Source organism: Phaseolus vulgaris, chromosome 9 (assembly GCF_051622355.1).
Source record: "Phaseolus vulgaris cultivar YP4 chromosome 9, ASM5162235v1, whole genome shotgun sequence".
NCBI lineage: Eukaryota > Viridiplantae > Streptophyta > Magnoliopsida > Fabales > Fabaceae > Phaseolus > Phaseolus vulgaris.
This window is the reverse complement of record NC_143506.1, coordinates 11,957,274-11,978,491: the sequence shown is the minus strand read 5'-3', so window position 1 is coordinate 11,978,491 and position 21,218 is coordinate 11,957,274. Positions and strand designations below refer to the sequence as shown.

The 21,218-nt window shown below is 27.2% G+C and overlaps 2 protein-coding genes and 1 long non-coding RNA gene across 3 annotated transcripts; 1 reads left to right on the top strand and 2 right to left on the bottom strand.

Moving 5' to 3' along the window:
• Positions 1-4,833: 4,833 nt before the first annotated feature.
• LOC137822204 (uncharacterized) lies at positions 4,834-8,675 on the bottom strand. Its single transcript, XM_068627102.1, has 6 exons — positions 8,640-8,675; positions 6,894-7,274; positions 6,676-6,807; positions 6,314-6,572; positions 4,993-5,174; positions 4,834-4,878 (listed from the first exon to the last, which is right to left on the bottom strand). Exons 1-6 carry the CDS (start codon positions 8,673-8,675, stop codon positions 4,834-4,836), a joined length of 1,035 nt encoding a protein of 344 aa, XP_068483203.1.
• A 2,077-nt stretch (positions 8,676-10,752) lies between these two features.
• On the top strand, positions 10,753-11,189 carry LOC137822897 (uncharacterized). Its single transcript, XR_011083022.2, has 2 exons — positions 10,753-10,863; positions 10,979-11,189. It is a non-coding gene; the product is annotated as an uncharacterized LOC137822897 (long non-coding RNA).
• A 5,578-nt stretch (positions 11,190-16,767) lies between these two features.
• On the bottom strand, positions 16,768-19,057 carry LOC137822203 (uncharacterized). The gene is made up of 5 exons (XM_068627101.1): positions 18,647-19,057; positions 18,332-18,557; positions 17,812-18,248; positions 17,380-17,730; positions 16,768-17,295 (listed from the first exon to the last, which is right to left on the bottom strand). The coding sequence occupies exons 1-5, from the start codon at positions 19,055-19,057 to the stop codon at positions 16,768-16,770; spliced, it is 1,953 nt and encodes a 650-aa protein (XP_068483202.1).
• Positions 19,058-21,218: the final 2,161 nt, after the last annotated feature.

Genomic DNA, 21,218 nt, shown 5'->3' with positions numbered 1-21,218 from the left:
TAACAAATCTAAACATATCCTCATTAGAATAATTTCATTTCAGTATTCACTATTATACTTACACAATAAAGTTATAGATGCTTTAGGAGATGAATATGTTTTGAATTTCTTCATTCAAGACTCCAACTTCTAACTTTAATATTATATAAGAACAACAAACATAAGTTATATGAATTTATATGATGTTAAATAGTAATTTGTATTTTTATGATTTTGGATTGTATTTTAAGATGATTTTGGATTGTATTTTCCTATCAGGAGTTTAAGAGTTTAAGTTTTGAGATGAATATATTGAACTCAAATTTGGTTTTATTTATATGCAATTTAGAATTAAGGTCTAATATTTATGTCACTACTAAAACAATTATTAAATACAAATTATTTTTAGTGATAAAAAATTATTAATTATTTTATTAATTAAATAAAATATAATTTTAGAGATTAAATTAATTTTTATTATTGATAAAAGCTTTTTAAATTGGTATCAAATTATTTAAATTTGAAAGTTGTGAAATAGATGAATTCATTTATTTTATCTCAAAAAATACCTTTTTGTAGTAATTCTTATTCTTATTTTGAATAATTCTTACAAGTAGAAGTAACCATTTTATTTTAAACAACATCTGTCCTTTTTATACTATTTAAAAATGATTTTCTTTATTTTTCACTTGAAGAATAGAATAAAAAGTTAAACAAAATTAATATTTTTCAAAATTATCTCTCAATGGATAATTTATAATTAAATAATCACTTTAATTATTTATTTATTATTTTTTAAAATTATAATTTTTTCCATTTTATACTATGATAATAATAAATTTAATAGTTTCCTCAAATAAGAGAGGTGTCCATTCATAAGAGATGATGTGTGTGAGAGACTCTATGTGCATGTGGGTGTGTACAAAAATTAATAATTTAATTAATATTATATAAAAGATTTATTATTAAATTAATAACTTATTTCATGTACAATTAACTTTGATATATAGCTTATATTGCATTTATTACATTGATAGATAAATGTTTGACTATTTATCCACCTGGACATCAACTTTGGATATTAAACAAGCAAAATATTTCATTTCATTTCATTCTATTGGACATCAACTTACACTATTTTTTTTCTTGATTTTATTTCTTCTTGTATGTTAATAAAAAAAGCGAGAATCTGGCAAAATTGATTTCAGGTTACCTATTATTATTATTTTTATTATTATTTATTATTAATATTAATATTAATATTATTATTATTAATATACTAAAAAATCGTTAAATAATAATCAAATTTAAAAATAAAAAATAATTAATCAATATATTAATTAAATTAAATACTTTTTTAGTAAATAATTTTTTTTAATATGTATAATTTATTATTAATAAAAATTTATAAAATATTTTTTTTTATTGTTAAATTAGTTATCAAAGTTTTAATTATTAATATTTTAATTTTAAATTTATTTTTTAAAAGATTAATAGAAACTAATTCCCTAACTAAAATATTAATAATTAAATATCAATTTAAAAATTATCTTGTACATTTTTATTAATAATAAAAATTAAATTAATTATCAATAATTTTTTAAGTTTATAATTAATTATTTTAGATTTTAAAATTATTTTATTTTTTTAGTAATAGTATCCATGTTAATGCGTAAATATAAAAAAAAAATGTTTTATTCATGTCATAGTATGTTTACTATATAGTCTAAAGTATTTTGCCTAGTTAACTTGGTGATCCCACTGGTTATTCACAACTATTTTTATAACTTGCCTTTACAAACAATAATATGCATTTTGAATTAGACGGTACTGTGACTAATTGAAATAATTTTGTACACATTTATTTTATTTATTATTAATTGGATAAGGTGATATTTTTTTTTTCTATCATTTAAGCGTTTGTTTGGAAAAACTATATAACTAATAAGCTAATTTCTATAAGTTAGAAGCTAATATCTTAATTTGTATTGATAAATTACTTTATCGAATTATAACTGTTTGATAAAATTAATTAATAAACTACTTAGTAAATTTAAATAATATAAAAAGAACATAATTACAAAAAATTTATTATATAAATAAATTTTGTTTTTTTAAATATTATGATTGTAATCTTATATATTTTCTATTTTTTTAATATTTATAATTATTCTTTAAAAATTGTATACGTTTTTTATTTGTATAAGTTATTTTATTTAAACAAGTTAATCTAATAAGTATTAATAATTTTTTTATTAATTTAAAAAAAATATATTTTAATTTAAACTAAAACTAAAAATAGATGATAATAAATAAAAAATATGAATAATAAAGAAATATATAAAAAATAATTAAAAAAGATTACACAAGTTAAGTTATAAACTATATTAAATATTTTGTAACTTTTAAACTAGAAGTTCATAAAATAAATAAATGTTCATTACCAAACACAGTTTACATTTATCAAATTTAATAAATTTATAAGTTATTAGGTAACTTATTTTCTTACTAAATACATTCTATCTCATTATGGATAATGATATTGATATACATAATCTTGATGTAAGAAAAAATCACTATATAAAAAAAAGTTTTTTTTTATGGGCGAGAAAACGTATTTTGTATTATTACACAGTACCACAATACAAATCTGAAAACCTGCATAAAACACAGTTTTTTTTTTTAAATATAACTTTTTACTTTTTTTTTCTTGCAATTTCTTTTATCGTAAAAAATATTTGGAGTATAAAAATTTAAATAATTATATTTTATATTTTTCTTTATTTTCTTTATATATGTTCTAACATTTTAATTAATTTAAATATTTTTATATAAAAATTACTTTTAAGAAATAAAATAAAATATTATATTATATGTTTTTTATAAGATTTTAACCGACTCATTCATTACATTTTTTTAATAATTTAAATATATATATATATATATATATATATATATATATATATATATATATATATATATATATCGCACTAGGTTTTGTGTGGATAACCTCTCTCTTTCTTGGTTTCCAGTTTACTAAAAGATAAAAGATATCCTTCATGTCTTTTCAACATTTCATATCACTAAAATGATTAATTAATTATCAAATTGTAGTTTGTTATAGTCTTACTTAGATTCAATGTCTTCTATCAATTCCAATTCCAAATTAGGTTCAACTTTTATAACTCTTTTATAATTTTTTTTTATTTAAGGTGTAAAAACTAATAAATATATATACTTTAAATCAATAGTTCAATTTTAAATTTAAATTTTTTTTCCATTCAAATATTTATAAACAAGAAATCACAACATATATTTTGAGATGTTATATAAAACATTAACGTTTAACTCAAGCAAAACAAAGAACATCCAACTTACAACAAAGAGAAACTTGTAATCCAAGCCCAACACAAAATCAAACTCATACAAACTAGATTATCGAGACACCAGTCATAATAAGAAAAATAAATTGATAGTATCTTAGAAGTTACCCAAGACCAAACTTTTAATTGAATTAAAACAAACATTTTTTAAGCATCAATCACACCACCTTTAAAAATTACCTTATTTTTGTGCCTTTAAATCTCTTTTACTACATCAATAACATATTCAAATGCACTACAGAACTTAAACAACAAAAAGTGATGACAACATTCAAAATGATCCACGAACGTCATACCTAACCAAGCATAACACTGACTCCAAACAAGCCAAACTACTCTGAACTCAAAAAAAATGTCGACATGAGTCCTCTTCCACCCCCATAAAACTACACAGAATGCTCTCAACCACTACCCCTCGCCTTTCCAAATTGACCTTAGTGACAATCTTATTTTCTAGCACCCTCCAAGTTGTGACATGGGCTAAAGGCAGAGCTTTAATCCTCCAAAATCTTTCGTACATAGATGAACTTTCCCCCTTAGAATCTCCCCTTAAGGAAACGTAGACAAATTTAACCGAGTACGTTAAAAACACACCATCCTTCCAAACCCAGCTATCTTCCATTTCTAATACTAACCTCAACCCTCGAAGTTTTTGAAGAAGTTGGCTCTCCAAATCCTTTCCCATTCAAAAAGTCTCATTTTCCAAGATAAATTTCACTACCAAATACCGTTATTCCAATCCCGACACTCAAACAACTTATAATCAGAGGACAAACTCAAAGAACGCAACCACGAAAAACTGCTCTTCAAAGCACCACAACGCACCCAATTATCTTCCCAAAAAGAGATTTCTTTCTTGTTCCCAACCTTCCAACTGAAGCAATCTTCAAACCTCCTTTCCCAATCCTCCAAATCTCATACCTCTTTCAAATCTTTCCACCAGAGAGACACCTTATAATTATTATCGCGCACTCTCAAACTTCTTCACCTTCCGTATTTTGATTCCAAAATCTCCTTCCATAAGCTGCCCTTGTCCATTCTCAAATGCCAAATCAATTTTCCTAGTAAAGCTACATTAAAAACCCTTAAATCAATAATTCCAATACCGCCAGCCTCACGAGACTCGCAAATATTTTTCCAAGAAACCCAAACAATCTTCCTCCCTTCACACCCCCACCCCCAAAGAATTTTTTTATGAATTCTCACTATCTCCTTTAACTCCACATAAGGCATTTTGTATAAAGACAAATAAAATAGTGAAATAGAAGAAAGAACATACTTAATTAGACAGATCCTCCCGGCCATTGAAAGAAGCCTACCTTTCCACCTGCCAGTCTATTCTTCAATCTTTCAACCACACCATCCCAAAAGACACCTTTCTTATGACACCCCCTACCAACAACCCCAAGTACTTAAATGGAGTTGTCATCACATCACAATTAAGAATAATTGCAAAACACTAAATCATAGTCTAATCGATCCCCAACCCACCAATTCTACTCTTCAAGAAATTCACCTTAAGATCATAAGATAATTCAAAACAATTCAAAGATCCCTTAATGTTAAACACACTTTTAGTATTAGCTTCATAGAAAAATAAGGTATCATTTGCATATTGTAACATGTTTACCTTAACTTTCTTATCCCCGACTTCCAAACTATCAATCAAATTTTTCTCAACCGCCATCCTTGACACACCTGCCAAACCTTCAGCCGCAATAAGAAACAAAAATGGTGCTAATGGATCCCCTTGACGCAACCCCCTCATCGGAATGAACTCCTTAGAAGGACTTCCATTCTCAAGCACGAACACTGATAAGTGTAAAATATTAGTAATATTTCATATTCAAATATAGGCACTTATGAGTATTAATTGATCAAATAAATATAAAATATTCCATAATTTATGAAATTATACCTTTTTACATATTTTATGATCTTTATTTGAATAAGAACATTTTATTCCCAAATTTGGTGTTAATTCATGTTTCTAGGAAAAAATGGAGATGACTGGCTAAAGAAGAATAATATAAGTTAAAAGGAGAAAGTTGGAAGACCCGGAATGTACAAGCGCACAAAAAGTCCAACTCAACATCAGAGCAACTCACTCAAGTGAGCCCATGCTCGCTTGAGTGAGAATGCTCCGACATCATTGGACAAAATCGACTCTTTGCTCGCTCAAGCGAGTTATACCTCGCTTGAGTGAGATAGCGCTAGAGACATAACATTTTACTTGACTAAACTAGCCCATTAGTGTCACGTAAGAAGTCACTTAACCCTAGCAAATTAGGTTAAATAGGATGCTTGAGATACAATCCTAGTGTGCACGATTGAGAAGAAAACACCATTGAGTGAATTGTAATCTAATTGGAAGAATAAAAGGTGTTAGAAGATGTGTGGCTAATTCTACCATTTAGGATTAAGAGCATTATGTTCAAACTCTTATGTATTGAGGTAATCTATGAACATAATATTTTGTTATTGATTGATTATTGGTATTATTGTTTTGCTTCTAATTCTTGATCTAGAATCTTAAATTTGACTTGAAAGTATTTTTAGGATTCTGGCCTAATCAATAATACTTGACATATTTGAGTGCTAGGAATAGACTTGAAATGTTAATTGCTATCAACGTCTGATCTTGATACTAAGTTATTTTTATATATATGCGAGGAATCAATATAAATGATTTTTATACGGGCATCAATATCAATCAAATGACATAATATTATCAGACTAATCTAAATACAAAAGAGTGAGAAAGATGAAACTCAATCCCTATTTTTCCAATTGAAGCAACAACTCTTTGCTTTATTTTCTTGTTAATCATTGCCATCCCAACAAATTCCAAACAACTTTTATAATTTTGTTTTATATTTAGATAATATTTTACTTGATTATTCAACTGTTCCTTATGGGTTCAATATCTATCCTTAGGGACACATTATTACTTCTGACAACACAGTGCACTTGCTGTAAAAAGTCATCAAACATCGAGGCAAATTCTAAGCAAGCCTCAATCCCTTTATCACAGAAGCCAACCCTTTCTAACATATAGTAAATAAACTCCCAACTTATAGAATCATAAATCTTCTCATAATCAACTTTAAAGAAAACACAACTTTTCTTCTTCCTCTTCATCTCCTCTAAAACTTCATTGGCCACAAGCTCTCTATCCAATAAACCCTTCCCATCAAGAAAGCAGACTGCCTGACATTTATAACTTTGTTAATCACCTTTTCCAACTTAAGAGATAATGCTTTTGAAATAATTTTATATAAGCACCCAACCAACAAAATAGGTCTAAAATCACCGAGCTGCTGGAATTGTCAACTTTCAGAATCAAGCATAAGAATGACACATTTGACCCCCTAGACCATTTACCTCTGACCACAAAGCCTTTCAGAGTTGACATAACATCATCTTTAATAAAGTCCCAACTAATCTTTAGAAACCCAAAATTGAAACTATCTGGACCTGGAATTTTCAAACTGTCGCTTCCTTTATTTCTTCTTCAGAAAAATCTCCTACCAACATCTCGTTATCTTCCCCAAAGATGGAATTAAAACTGACATTGTCCATCCTGATCTGAAAATCTTCTTCCCCAACAAATCTAGACTTGAAAAAATCTCTGACCTTATCCTTAATCACTTCCTTATCAACACACCATTGACCATTCTCTACAATGTTATGTAACTCGTTCCTAGCCCTCCTCCATTTCAATGTCGAGTGAAATTTTTTTGTATTACGGTCACCCTGTTTCAACCACTTTAAATGAGCTTTATGAAGCAAAACCTCCTCTTGTTTAAACGAATTATTGCTTTGTTCCGCTAAAAGTAACCTTCTTTCCTCCCTTCTAAGCTCATCTAACTCATTTTCGTCGTCTCTTTCATCTAACTCAAAAATCCTCTTCTGCAGATCTTCACCAACAATATTAACATTCCCAAATACTTCTCTATTTCATATTTTTCTGCTTTAAGTTTTTTCAATTTTTCTTTGAATACAAACAACCCTCCTCCTTGCAAGATGTGGTTAACAACCTGAATTAAAAAGAAATGAAAATTTTCACGGGAGAAAATAAAATAAAATAAAATGTTGACACGAAAATAGGAGAATGGGAGAAGCATATGAATTGAAGAAAAGCTCTTTCTATATATATATAAATAATCCAATATATTTAATAACTATATATAACATATATTTAAAAATTCCAATAAAAAGAGAGAATCTCAATGAAAAAAAAGAAAATCTTTCATATTTGAGAGAATCTCAATTAGTGTTATTGAAAACATCTATTTTATAAATTTATCTTTCATATATAAGCCTATAGTAATTAGCTAAACAATACAAGAATAAAATTATAAAATTAGTCATTAATTTAGAAAATAATAGTAATAAGTAGTTAAAAAAAAATTATAGTTAATGTTAAAGACCAATTCTAGATTTTCATTTGCAAAACAATTTAGTTATTGTTCTGATGTTAAAACTAACATTTTATTGTTAATCAACAACTCATTTGTTTGCTGTGGAGCTTGAAGCTCTATAATGATTTTGTGCTTAAAAAGGTCTTGGGCTAATGCGAGTTTGTCTTTAAAACCACTTTTTTATTCTCATAAATGTCGTCAACATTCATACTTTAAGTATATTGAGATACCATCACTAGAGTCAATCACCACATTTGAGATATTGTCCGCTTTAGAATTTGGAGCTTTATTATAGTTTTGTCCTTAAAAGATGTCTTAGAGGATTAAGGGATGAAGGTGTAATTAAATTCCTCATAACCTCGACTTCTAAGCAATGTTGGACTATTGTACATACAGAAATATAAAAATCAATTTAGTGACCAGTTATATAGAAACCACTTTAGTTAGAGTATTATACAAAAACCATATCAGTAACCAAGATATATAAAAATCAATTTAGTACTATATTATATAGAAACAAATCAAGAGAATGCAAAAACCAATTTAGTGACCAAATATGTAAAGATCAAAAGATAATTACTATATTGGTCTCTAAATAATGATAATTTATTTTAAAATATTATCTTATTGACCTACTTAATATTTCATATTTTATATTTATTTATAGAATTAAGTTCACTAATTAGTTTACCAATTTAGAAACTATTTATTAATAATAAAAATTACTTTAGATATCAATAATTTTTTTAGTCTCTAAAAATATCTAATTAAGTCAATATAGTAACTAATTACTTTTTGTCTACAAAATTAGTTTCTATTTAATGATTTTCTTGTAGTGAATTTGCTTAGTTACCATTCCGCTCACTCGAGTAAAGGTATGCTCACCCATCCACCAAACCTCTCAGGTTTCAATTAAATGAATTTCTTTCAATACCTAAGCATATCGAGTTTTCAATTAAAAGATTTTAACCTCACAAGAAGTTTCTCGCCTAGCAACTTTACATAAATCGAAATTTTTTATAATTTTACAATTTTACCAAATTGGTCCGAAAATTGTAAAAAATCTTTTACATAAAATTATTTAATTCATTTTTTAAATAATAACATCCTGAACCAATTTGACTCGCAACATTCTATATTTTTAATTACTAAACATACAATATATCTCACTTAGAATTTTACCGAGACAAATTATATCATTTATCAAATTCATCACATTTTCAACAATCCAACGTGTCATTCATACAATATGTTACTCACTAGTAATGTTTGTAAGGAACATTAACAATATTGTCACAATTATTTCAAAATTCATCATCGCATATGATATTCATATCAAAATTCAACACATTGAATATTTTCAAACAAAACAATCCCTCAAAATAATCAATATTGTGGCCAGATCATATCCACAATCACTCCTAGACTAACCGAGATTCATCTTTGCTCCCAAAACATCACATGAAAGACCTTGACCGACTATATACATGCATCATTTCCCATAAAACCAACTTAAAAAGAAAATGGCAAAAAGAAACTTACACAAAAATATCTCTTGATTTGAAAAATGTGTTTTACGCTCCAATATATTAAAAAAACTATTTTAGATTTAAAAAATTTAGAGAAAGAACAAATGAAAAATATGGTATTTCTTGTAAAATAAAACTTGAATAGTTAACTTTTTTAAATTAGTTAAATGGAATAATCCTACGCACTGTCAATCTCTTTATTTGTATGAAGAATAAAAAAAAAATACTCTCAAAACCACTGAAACAAACACAAGAACCCACCCGCCCCTCCCTCCTCATTGTACATACCTATAAATAAATACAACATAAGTGAGTCGGTTCATTTAACCATCAATACATGATGAATGAAATTGTACTATTTTTTTTATGAAACTCATTAGTAAGTTAAGTTGAATTATCCATCAAATACTCAATTGATTGATTAGGTCGAGTCACATTCAATAGTACATTTTAAAAATTTTACATTTTCAATTCATATATAAGTGGGAAATACAACATGTAGGACCCAATAAAAAATGACATTATTATTTTACTAAATAAGAAAAACATTTTCTTATTTATTATTAAACTTACCATAAATATTTTTATTTGGTATATTTTTTTATTATCTCTCACTTTTTTTTTATTTTTCACTTGAAGAATAGAATAAAAAAGTTAAACAAAATTAATATTTTTCAAAATTATCTCTCAATGGATAATTTATAATTAAATAATCACTTTAATTATTTATTTATTATTTTTTAAACTTATAATTTTCTTTCCATTTTATACTATGATAATAATAAATTTAATAGTTTCCTGAGATATATCATAATAAATTTAATAGTTTCCTGAGATAAGAGAGGTGTCTATTAATAAGGGATGATGTGTGTGAGAGACTCTATGTGCATGTGGGTGTGTACAAAATTTAATAATATAATTAATATTATATAAAAGATTTATTATTAAATTAATAACTTATTTAATGTAAAATTAACTTTGATTTTTTTTTATTAACAAAAAATTAAGTAAATTAGGGGATACTTCCGGGTAAACAAACACCAGCAGCTAGTCAAAAACAAGATAAGAAGTAAAATTAACTTTGATATATAACCTATATTGCCTTTATTACATTGATAGATAAGTGTTTGAATATTTATATTAACATGTTTTTAGGTTTATAACTGAAATATTTTACACAAATATCATTAAATAAACTTATCATTATAAATTATATATTGCTGTTATTAATTCATAAATATATAAAAAATATTTATTAAGTAATTGATGTTTTCCACAAACTCCTTCTTAACCATTTGAATGAATTTTTTTATTTACATAAAATATATACACGTTTCAGTATTAGATAAAATAATAAAATAATGAGTACAAATTATAATATTTCCCTTCCTCTCTATATATAGAGTACTGATATATTGTAAAGTAGAGACATAAACATAGAAAGCTAGAGGAGAAAACAGAAATTGATCTAAAAAATGATGTCCAGAAGAATCTCCACTCTGAGCTTTATCATTGGAATTCTGTGTCTTGCTTTGTTCTTCACTTCAGGTAATCAACTTAGGTTGTTTGTTGAAAGTAAAGCTACGATGAATATTAAGTTATGATATTTGAGTTTATATTAAGTAAAGTTACGATGATTTTGCATGGAATTTATTGATTTCAGGATCTGCGAACGTATATTGTCATAAGGAGGGGAATTGTCCAAATCCAATAGCTTGTTACGCTTACTGTTATCAGTTAGGGTTTAAACAATATGGTGGTCTTTGCACTGATAAACGCTTTAATCTATGTTGCTGCATAAATAATACTCCTGTATCTTCCTAATCAAAGGGACAAAAATATAAATAAAGTCTTTCAATTTCAATTTCAACTCATATATCGTTGCATCATTTTTATCACTATTCAGTCTCAAAAATTGGTAAAAGATTTCTGAAATAAACTAAATTTTAAATTCGATTGTTATGTTAATAAAAAAATTAGGAATCTGCAAAATTGATTTCACGTTATCTATTATTATTATTATTATTATTATTATTATTATTTATTATTATTATTACTATTATTAATAAAAAATCATTAAATAACAATCAAATTTAAAAATAAAAAATATTTAGTCATTATATTAATTAAATTAAATTTTTTTTAAGATAAAAAAAATTATTAATATTTAAATTAGTTTTTATTATTAATAAAAAGTTATAAAATAATTTTTAAATAACTATTTAAATTAGTTATAAGATTTTAAGTAAATAAGTACTTTATATTATAAATTAGTCTTTATAATTAATAAAAACTAATTTAAAATATAAATAGTTAGTAACTAAAATAAATAGTTAAATATTAATTTAAATTTTGATTAATAATAAAAATTACATTAGATATTAATAATTTTTTAGTTTATTAAATAGTCTTTAATTTAATTAATATAGTAATTATTTTGATTTTTAAAATTAATTTTTATTTCATAGTTTTTTTTTAATGATATTAGTAGTAGTATTCATGTTAATGAGTAAATATAAAAAAAATTGTTTTATTCATGTCATAGTATGTTTTGGTTTAATAGTATAAAATATTTTGCATTAGTTAACTTGGTGATCCCCAGTGGCTATCCACAACTATTTGCATAAATTGCCTTTAGAAACAATAATATGCATTTTGAATTAAGACTCTACTGTGACTAATTGAAATAAATTTGTAGATTTATTTTATTAATTGGATAAGGTTATATTTATTTTTTCTATAAACTAAGCGTGTGTTTGACAAAACTATAAGCTAGTGTATAACTAATAAGCTAATTTCTTTAAGTTAGCTGCTATAATATCTTAATTTGTATTGATAAATTAATTAATTGAATTATAAGTGTTTGATAAAATTAATTAATAAAATAGTTAGTAAATTTAAATAATATAAAAATAACATAATTACAAAAAAAAATATAAATAAAATTTGTGTTTTTAAAAAAATATTACGTAATTGCAATCTTATACTTTCTAAAAAATAATTAAATTTTTAATATTTGTAGTTTTTATTTGTATAAGTTATTTTATTTAAATGAGTTCGTCTAATAAGTATTAATATTTAAAAAAAAATTAAACTAAAACTAAAAATAGAGAATAATAAGTCAAAAAAAAAGAATATATTAAAATATTAAATAAGATAAGTTATAAACTATATTAAATATTTTATAACTTTTAAACTTCAACAAATAAATGTTCATTACCAAACACCTTTTACATTCATCAAATTTATAAAGTAACTTATTTTCTTTACTAAATACAATCTATCTCATGATGACCAATTGTGAGACAACTTTATTTGCAGAGATAAAATTCTATTGTTATTATTTTTCAATCTCCATCATATTAGGTTTTATATATATATATATATATATTTCACGTTAACCAATGAACTTTTTATTTTATTATTATTATTATTATTAAATCAGATTCAGGCCCAAAGCTAATATGAGTCACATTATATAAATCAATTTACAATATTATAGAAATTAATTTACATAATTTCTAACATTTTCCCACTTCATAGCACAAGAATTGTTGAAACTGGAAATGCACGGTTCATTAAAAATGGTGAAATCAGTGGGATTGATGCTTCACGAAATGTGGAGATTAAGGAAGTTAGAGTACAAGTTCCTTTAACTAGTACCTCTACTTCAAGTATTGTTGTTCCTAATGTAGTTGAACCACTCAACGATGATGAAGAACAACAAATTAATGATCATGAAGTTAAGAATGAACATGTAGTAGAACAACCACAAGAAATAGTATTAAGAAAATCTCAAAAAGAAAATATGTTATTTCGAATGATTATGTGGTTACAAGAGTCATAAAATGACTTAGGCATTGATAATGATCCAATTTCATTTTCAGAAGCCATCAATGGTCATAATTCTGATAAGTGGTAAGATGCCATGAAAGATGAGCTTAAATCAATGACACAAAATGATGTATGAGACCTTATGGAATTTTCATAAGGATGCAAGAGAGTTGGGTGTAAATGAGTCTTTAAGACTAAACGTGACTCTCATGGCAATATCGAACATTATAAGGCCCGACTTGTTGTAAAAGGTTTTACTCAAAAGGATGACATTGATAATAAAAAAACATTTTCACTTGTTTCTAAGAAAGACTCCTTTATAATTATCATGGCATTAGTAGTTCATTATGATTTTGAGTTGCATCAGATGGATGTTAAAACTGCCTTTTTGAATGAGAATTTAGAAGAGGATGTTTATATGGACCAACCAGTGGGGTTCATTGAAGAAGGAAAGGAGCACATGGTGTGTAAACTTAAGAAACCAATATACAGGCTTAAACAAGCTTCTAGACAATGATATCTTAAGTTCAATGATATTATTGTGTCCTTTGGATTTAAGGAAAACATCGTTGATCGATGTATATATCTGAAGGTCAGTGGGAGCAAGTTTATATTTTGATTATGTATGTTGATAATATCTTGCTTGCAACTAATGATCTTGGTGTATTAAGTGAGACTAAAAAGTTTCTCTCTAATAACTTTGAAATGAAAGATATGGGTGAGGCATACTATGTGATAGGAATTGAAATATTTCGTGATAGATCACAAAGATTGTTAGGCTTGTCTCATAAAGCATATATTAATAAAGTTGTAGGGTGTGTTTGGATTAGAGGGTGTGGGGGAGTGGAAAGTTGAGGGTGAGTGGGAGTGGAAGTGTGAAGAAAGTGTGAAGAAAGTTGAGGTTGTTTGGATTGGGGTATGTTAGAGTGGATGTGTGAGGAAAGTTTATTGGAAATTGTGAGTGATGTGATAGTTGTAAGAATATTATAAATTATTTTGAAGAGTAAAGTTTGTGAGATTACAATTTTACCCTTGTATATAAAAAAGAATAAATAATGATTAATCCTATTTCATATTTTAGTTAATTATAATTTAAAATTAAAGTATAATTATATTATTTAACATTTTATTAATTAAGAATTATTTTTTATTTAAATTAATTTATTTACATAATTTTAATATTATAAATGATTTTATAAATTATGTTATGTTATATATATAAAATTAATTTTAATAATAATTTTCATTATTATGAATAGCAAAATGAATATATTTTAAAAAAAATAGAAATTTCGAATATAACATGAAAATTAAGTAGGTGTCAAAATATATAATATAAAGTCATTACATGAAGAACATAATAATGTTAATTAGAAAAAGAAAAGACATTCCCAGTAATAACATTTGAATCCTTCTTGTGGAGACCTTCAAACGGTTTTCTAGAAGACATATCTTATTCCGTTGTATGATAATAATTTCATCTTTTTCATCGGCAACATCTTCAATGCACCATTTGAAAAAATTACAGCCTAGAACCATGCCACTTCTAATCTATTTTGAAGAAAACAATAAAATTGAACAATGAATAAGTTTAAAATAACATTCTTAAGTTTGTTTGAAACCTAATTAAATAAATTTTACCTTGTAGTTGGGACAACCCCAAAAATTTTTTCCAGCATTTTTTTGTGTTGTCGCTATTCTCAAAACAGCAAATTGTCCACAATGACAAATAGGATCAACGAAGGCACTTGTGGTCCCAGTAGCATGGGTAAAAGTACCACGTTTTTGCACACTACAACCAGTACAACTAGATGACGACGTGTTGTGATACGCAGACATTAATGACACTTAACCAATGCTGTCGAAGTAATAAGATGGTAAAAAAGTTGCATTAAAAACAATATGATTATGTAAATAAGTAGCATGAAAAGTAGCATAAAACCTTAACAATAACAATGTCAACGTCAAAAATAACAAACACAATTCATCAATGTTCAACATGAAACTTAGAAATAAAAATAACAATGACAATAACATAATAATAACACACTCAATGGCCTTGATGACGTCGAATGTCAGCCAGAGTAACCTCCATTTTGTCCAATCGGGTATTCATCCTTTCCATGCCGGACAAAATCTGATTTAACAATTCCCTTTGAGTGGGGTTTTCCTCCTCAGGTTGACCACCTTCATCATCTTGTGGTGGCAATTCATCCTCTTCATCATCTTCTTCGTTTGCATGTTGTGGTCTACCAAGTTGCCATATGCCATTGACCTGGAATATATTTAATTTTGTCATACTTTTTTTGCCAAAGTAATTATTCCAGCCTAGCATTGTTGCTTGTTCATTGGACAAGTCAAAGCCATACACCTGCAAGATCCTCGTTATCAAATTTGCATATGGGAGAGGCATCTTGTTATCCCGGCATTTGATGATCTGTTGCATTATGTAATGAGGCCAATTAATGCGTACATTATTCTTGATTAACCACATCATGAAAATATCTTCATTCAGCAGTTGTGCATAATTGCTTCCTCGAGGGCACAAGATATGCACCCATGTGTAATGCAACAGTCGGTCATTCATGTTCAGACTACCGACATTTTTCAGATTTTGACCTTCAACATCTTCACGAATCATGGTGGATAGTGCTAGTGCTCGATCAAAATTCACTTCCTCAGGGATCGTTCCGGGGGTTAACTTAAGACCGTCATACTGTAGATGAGCAATGGTCATCCAATCCACTTCTTTGATGTGTATCATTTTGCCGCAAATCTCAACGGCAAGGTGACCAGCAGGTGTGAATTTTGCATTTGTATAAAAAATCCTTACCAAATCCTCATAATACGGAAGATTAATTCCGAGGAAAGGTTGTAAACCTTGCCAATTCAAAAGATTTTGGAATTGAAATCCTGGACCAGCAAAAAATGGAGTATGCATCACTTTTGGTGGTAATACTGCTCTTGCGTGAAAGTTCTTTTCAAAAACCACCATTTGACGCCTGGTACTGAAGTATCTTGAATAATCAAGAACTTCTGGAATCCTCGTTGGTGGAGGAGGAACGTCAACATCTTCTGCTGGAGATTTACCCTTACGGGTTCTGTTACGTTTGTGGGATGATGATGCCATCTATAATGCAATTACTACAATAAATAACTAAACAGAAGTTAACATAATATCATAAAGCAATAATATAACAATGACAAAAACCAAAATATTACATTGCAAATGAAAGTAGGAGTTCACAAAACAAAATATTAGATGTCCAATAACTAACACAGACAGTCAAATATTACATGCCCAATAACTAAGAAAGAGAGTCAAATATTACATGTCCAGCTACTAACAAAGACAGTCAAATATTAGATTAATAATAATTAAAGGTAACCCCACGCAGAGATATGAAATCAATGCCTAGTCATAAAGCCAAACAATTTTGTCATTCGACGCTCATATGGCATCCCAAATAGTTGTTTAACTCTTCCGGGATGGTCACATAAAAACTCATAGCATTGATCCATGAGTTGTTCATCTTGAATGTTTAGCTCCACGAGCATTGCCCAAATATCAGACTCTGAGTACTGGTACGAGGCATGGCGTCGATGGTGGTGTACATGCTAAGCATATAGGTCGTTTCTTCGTCTAATTTCGGCAGCTATATCTTGAGCTGCCGTTGCCTGTGCACGAGCAATATTAACCAACTGAGAGGCATTTTCATTTCCATCCTTCATTGATGACACGCATTGTTGAAGATTAGTATTCAACATTGCAAATTGTTCATCAATGTCGTACATAGTGGGGCCTTTTCTCTTTGATCCTCGGGATGAGGATGTGCCCGCAGAGCCAGCAGACGGCATAGAAGGAGTGTTTGATGGTGTGTCTGAAGGAGTGTCACCAGATTGGAATTCAGCAGCTGGTGATCGTGGGACGTAGTCATCTGCCTCCTCAAAGTTCGGTGGTTCGGGGATATAATCCATATTATTCTCCCCAAGGTTGACATTGAAATTGGTCATGTCAGGAGGTGAATTCATGTCACGGGCTGTCCTCACCCGACTTCCTGTGGCTCTATCATTAGACCACAACTCCTCCATGAGGTCATAATGGCGAATGGGAGTGAAACGCCATTTTGCCGCAGATGGTTTGGCCTACATACATCTCACATATTAGTATATCATTCGACATGTGAAGTTAAATGTTCATCTTACGTAAAAAAGTACTTATCATTGTACCTTAATCAGCTCACTCCAAACTTCGTCCTCGGCTTCAAAAAGTTTAGTGGTCTGGTTCCATGCGAAACCACTCAATCCACCAAACAAATCATGGATTTCCCTCCACCTATCCTTCAGGCTTTTATGCCGGTTCTTCACATTATTTTTCTTAAGACCCGATAAACCAGCCTCATTTAAAGCCATAACTATGTTAGTGTATCCTTGAGTGGTCCAGCTACCATCAATTCTACACCCTTTTCGTACCTCGTCAATCATTGCATTGAGCAAAATTAGGTCCATCTCCGCCGTCCACTTGGTGAACTCTCGATAAGAACCTGATGAATTTGAAGCCACATTTTTTCCGCGATCCATCTAATTAACTTAAATAAAGTTAGGATGACAAACATTGAAAAATGGTAGAAAATAAATTATTTCATTAAATTAATTGTTTACATAATCTTGCCACATTTCGTTTGCTATAGCATCCCTAATATCACACCCTATCCTGTAATCATGTTCACGAGCATGGGTGGTGCTTGGTTGGACATCTTGTTCTAACAATTCATTATCTACTTCTTCAAGCAGAGACTGATCATTGTCGACCCCGCGTAGAAAGTTATGCAGAATACAACAAGCTAAAACAATTTTTGTCATAGTATCCACATCATAATGTGGCTCAGTCCCACTGGCTATAATTGGAAAACGTTTTTTAAGCACCCCAAAGGTTCTCTCAATTACGTTCCTAAGTGATGAATGTCGATGATTAAACAACTCTTTTACATTTTGTGGCCCTCTTCGCGAATATTCTTTCAAATGGTATCTCACCCCGCGATAAGGTGTTATTATATTTCGTTTTAACATAAAACATGCATCACCAAGATAGTATTTTCCTACAAAGATTGTGGAAAACTGGGTTAGTATATATTACTACAACCTTTTAATTTTTCTGCACACCCAATCCCCTATAACTAACCTTCTGGAATAACCAAAGGATCGCCTCGTACCAAAGCATCTTTCAATATCCTTGAATCGGAGGCAGTTCCTTCCCAACCGGCTAAGACATATGTGAACTTCATGTCAAAGTCACAGGCTGCAAATATGTTTTGGGTTGGCCAATCTTTTCTCCCTCGAAAATGAGGCGCATCAGCACGTGCAACCTTAGCACGTACATGACTCCCATCTATGGCCCCTAAACAATCCTAATGTAAACAAAAATTCATAACTTTAATTAACCACAAACTAAAGAAGACATTACACATAATTTGAAGTAATGTTTTTATCAACAAACCTTAAAGTAGGGGAAAAATCGACTGTTGTTAAGGATGTGTGGTTCTACAACCGTTCCATTTGGTTGAATTAAAAATTCTCCCTCCAACCTTAAAATGGCACTCAAAACATTATGAAAGTGACGGGAAACTGTTTCTCCAGACCGATGGAAAAAGAATGACACACTTCGATTCTTCACATTATGCCCAATAATGTGCAGAAATTTCGCTACTTGTTCTTCCACGGTTGATCGATATGCATCTTTAACAAGTCCAGTTCCCCGTATTCGTTCATATAATTTAATGAAAGCTTTTGGTCCCATGCGAATAATGTGACGAGATTGTTCAGTGTGAACCAAGTACTCCATCAATTCTTGTCTGCGACGCTCTTTTTGTGGTTGGGACTCACTGATACAGTTGCTTGTAGTAGGCATTGTGCGTAACAATTTCAATCCAAAAGCAATCATACAAAGAATCATGACTGATGCACCTTCATTATTTTTTTTTATTTGTTCTTCGATTTGTGAAATTAAGTTCATGTTTGTCGCAACAAGATCGTCATAAATTGCAACTGTTTCCTCAAAGTGTATCATCTCTGCCTCGTCATAATTTCTTTCCGAATTCATACCGAACGCGGTTACCGTATCGGTGTAAAAGTACACCAATACAGTTACCCTAAAACGTACTTTTAATTAATTTTAATAAAAAAATTAATCAAAATTACTATATCATTCAATAACATAATTTAATCAAACAACAAATAAATATAAACAAATAAAATAAAATAAAAACCTAAAATTTCTATTTCTACTTCTAAAAATATTCATTTTAAATACATAAATTTGTATCTTTGTAATAATTTATGTACAATCTAAAATAATATTAACTACAGATTATTAATTTTTATTTGGATTCTGTAAACTGATTTTTCTTTGTAATAATTTATTATCAATCTAAAATAAAAAAAATTTGACTTTTTAAATTAGTATAACATTTTTTTTAACATTTAATTCTAACACCAATAATTTGGGTGAAATACAAATTAAAAAAAAAATAACTCAAAATGATATTTCTACTTTAAACTTTTACTGTTTTTTTAATTAATACAACATTTGTATAATGTTTTCTATTATAACATTAATAAATTATGTTTAATCTACAAAAATAAAAACCCTATCAAAATATTTTTAAAATTTTAATTCCATTCTGTCAAAAAAAAACAAATTTAAATCTGTTTCATAAAAAATTCATTTTGAAATAAATAATTATTTTCTACATTTATAATTAAAATATCAATTAAAAATAGCACTTCTAAAATATCAATTACTTTTTAAAAAACCTACAAATTAAAAATTTCTATTTCCACTTGTAAAAATATTCATTTTAAATACATTTATTTTTATCTTTCTAATAATTTATGTACAATCTAAAATAATATTAACTACAGATTATTAATTTTTATTTGGATTTTGTAAACTTATTTTTCTTTGTAATAATTTATTATCAATCTAAAATAAATTTTTTCTGACTTTTTAAATTAGTATAACATTTTTTTTAACATTTAATTCTAACACCAATAATTTATGTGAAATACAAATTAAAAAAAAAACTCAAAATGATATTTCTACTTTAAAATTTTACTGTTATTTTTAATTAATACAAAATTTTTATAATGTTTTTTATTATAACATTAATAAATTAGGTTTAATCTACAAAACTGAAAACCCTATCAAAATATTTTTAAAATTTTGAATTCCATTCTGTCAAAATAAATTTTTTTAAATCTGTTTCATAAACATTTCATTTTAAAATAAATAATTACTTTCAACATTTATAATTAAAATATCAATTAAAAATAGCACTTCTAAAATATCAATTACTTTTTAAGAAACCTACAAATTACACATTTCACATTATTCCACTTGTAAAAATATTCATTTTAAATACATTTATTTTTTTCTTATAACAATTAAATCTTATAACAAAAATTACAAAAACATTTTTTTTAATCTTTTCAACTAATAACATTAATAATTTATGTCCAATTAAAAAAAAAATTAACCATACAGAATACAAATATTCATTTAAAAAAATTATCTATTCTCTTATAAACAATTAAATTAAATGTTAAAAAAAATTAACTTTGTATATTTATTATTATACAATATTTCAGTTTTCTTATACAATATTTATTAACTTTGTATATTTATTATTATACAATATCTATTCTCTTATAAACAATATTTATCTTAAATTTTTCACTTTTCTTTAATCACAACAACATTTTTTTATTTGATTTAATTATAACATTAATAATTTATGTTTAATATAATAAAAAACATAAAATTTACAAATTTCTGTTTCGATTCTCTAAATAATTCATTTCATAGAAATAAAAAATTTTCTTAAATGTTAAAAAATTAATAACTGTCTACGAAAATTAAAACAATAAATCAACTGAAAAAATTAATTTAATTAACTAAACTCCTTAACATATTTAATTAACTATCTAGTAACTACTTAACATAATTAACTAAACTAAACTCTAAAAAAATTATATTACAACAACAGCCTTAACATAATAAACTAAAATAA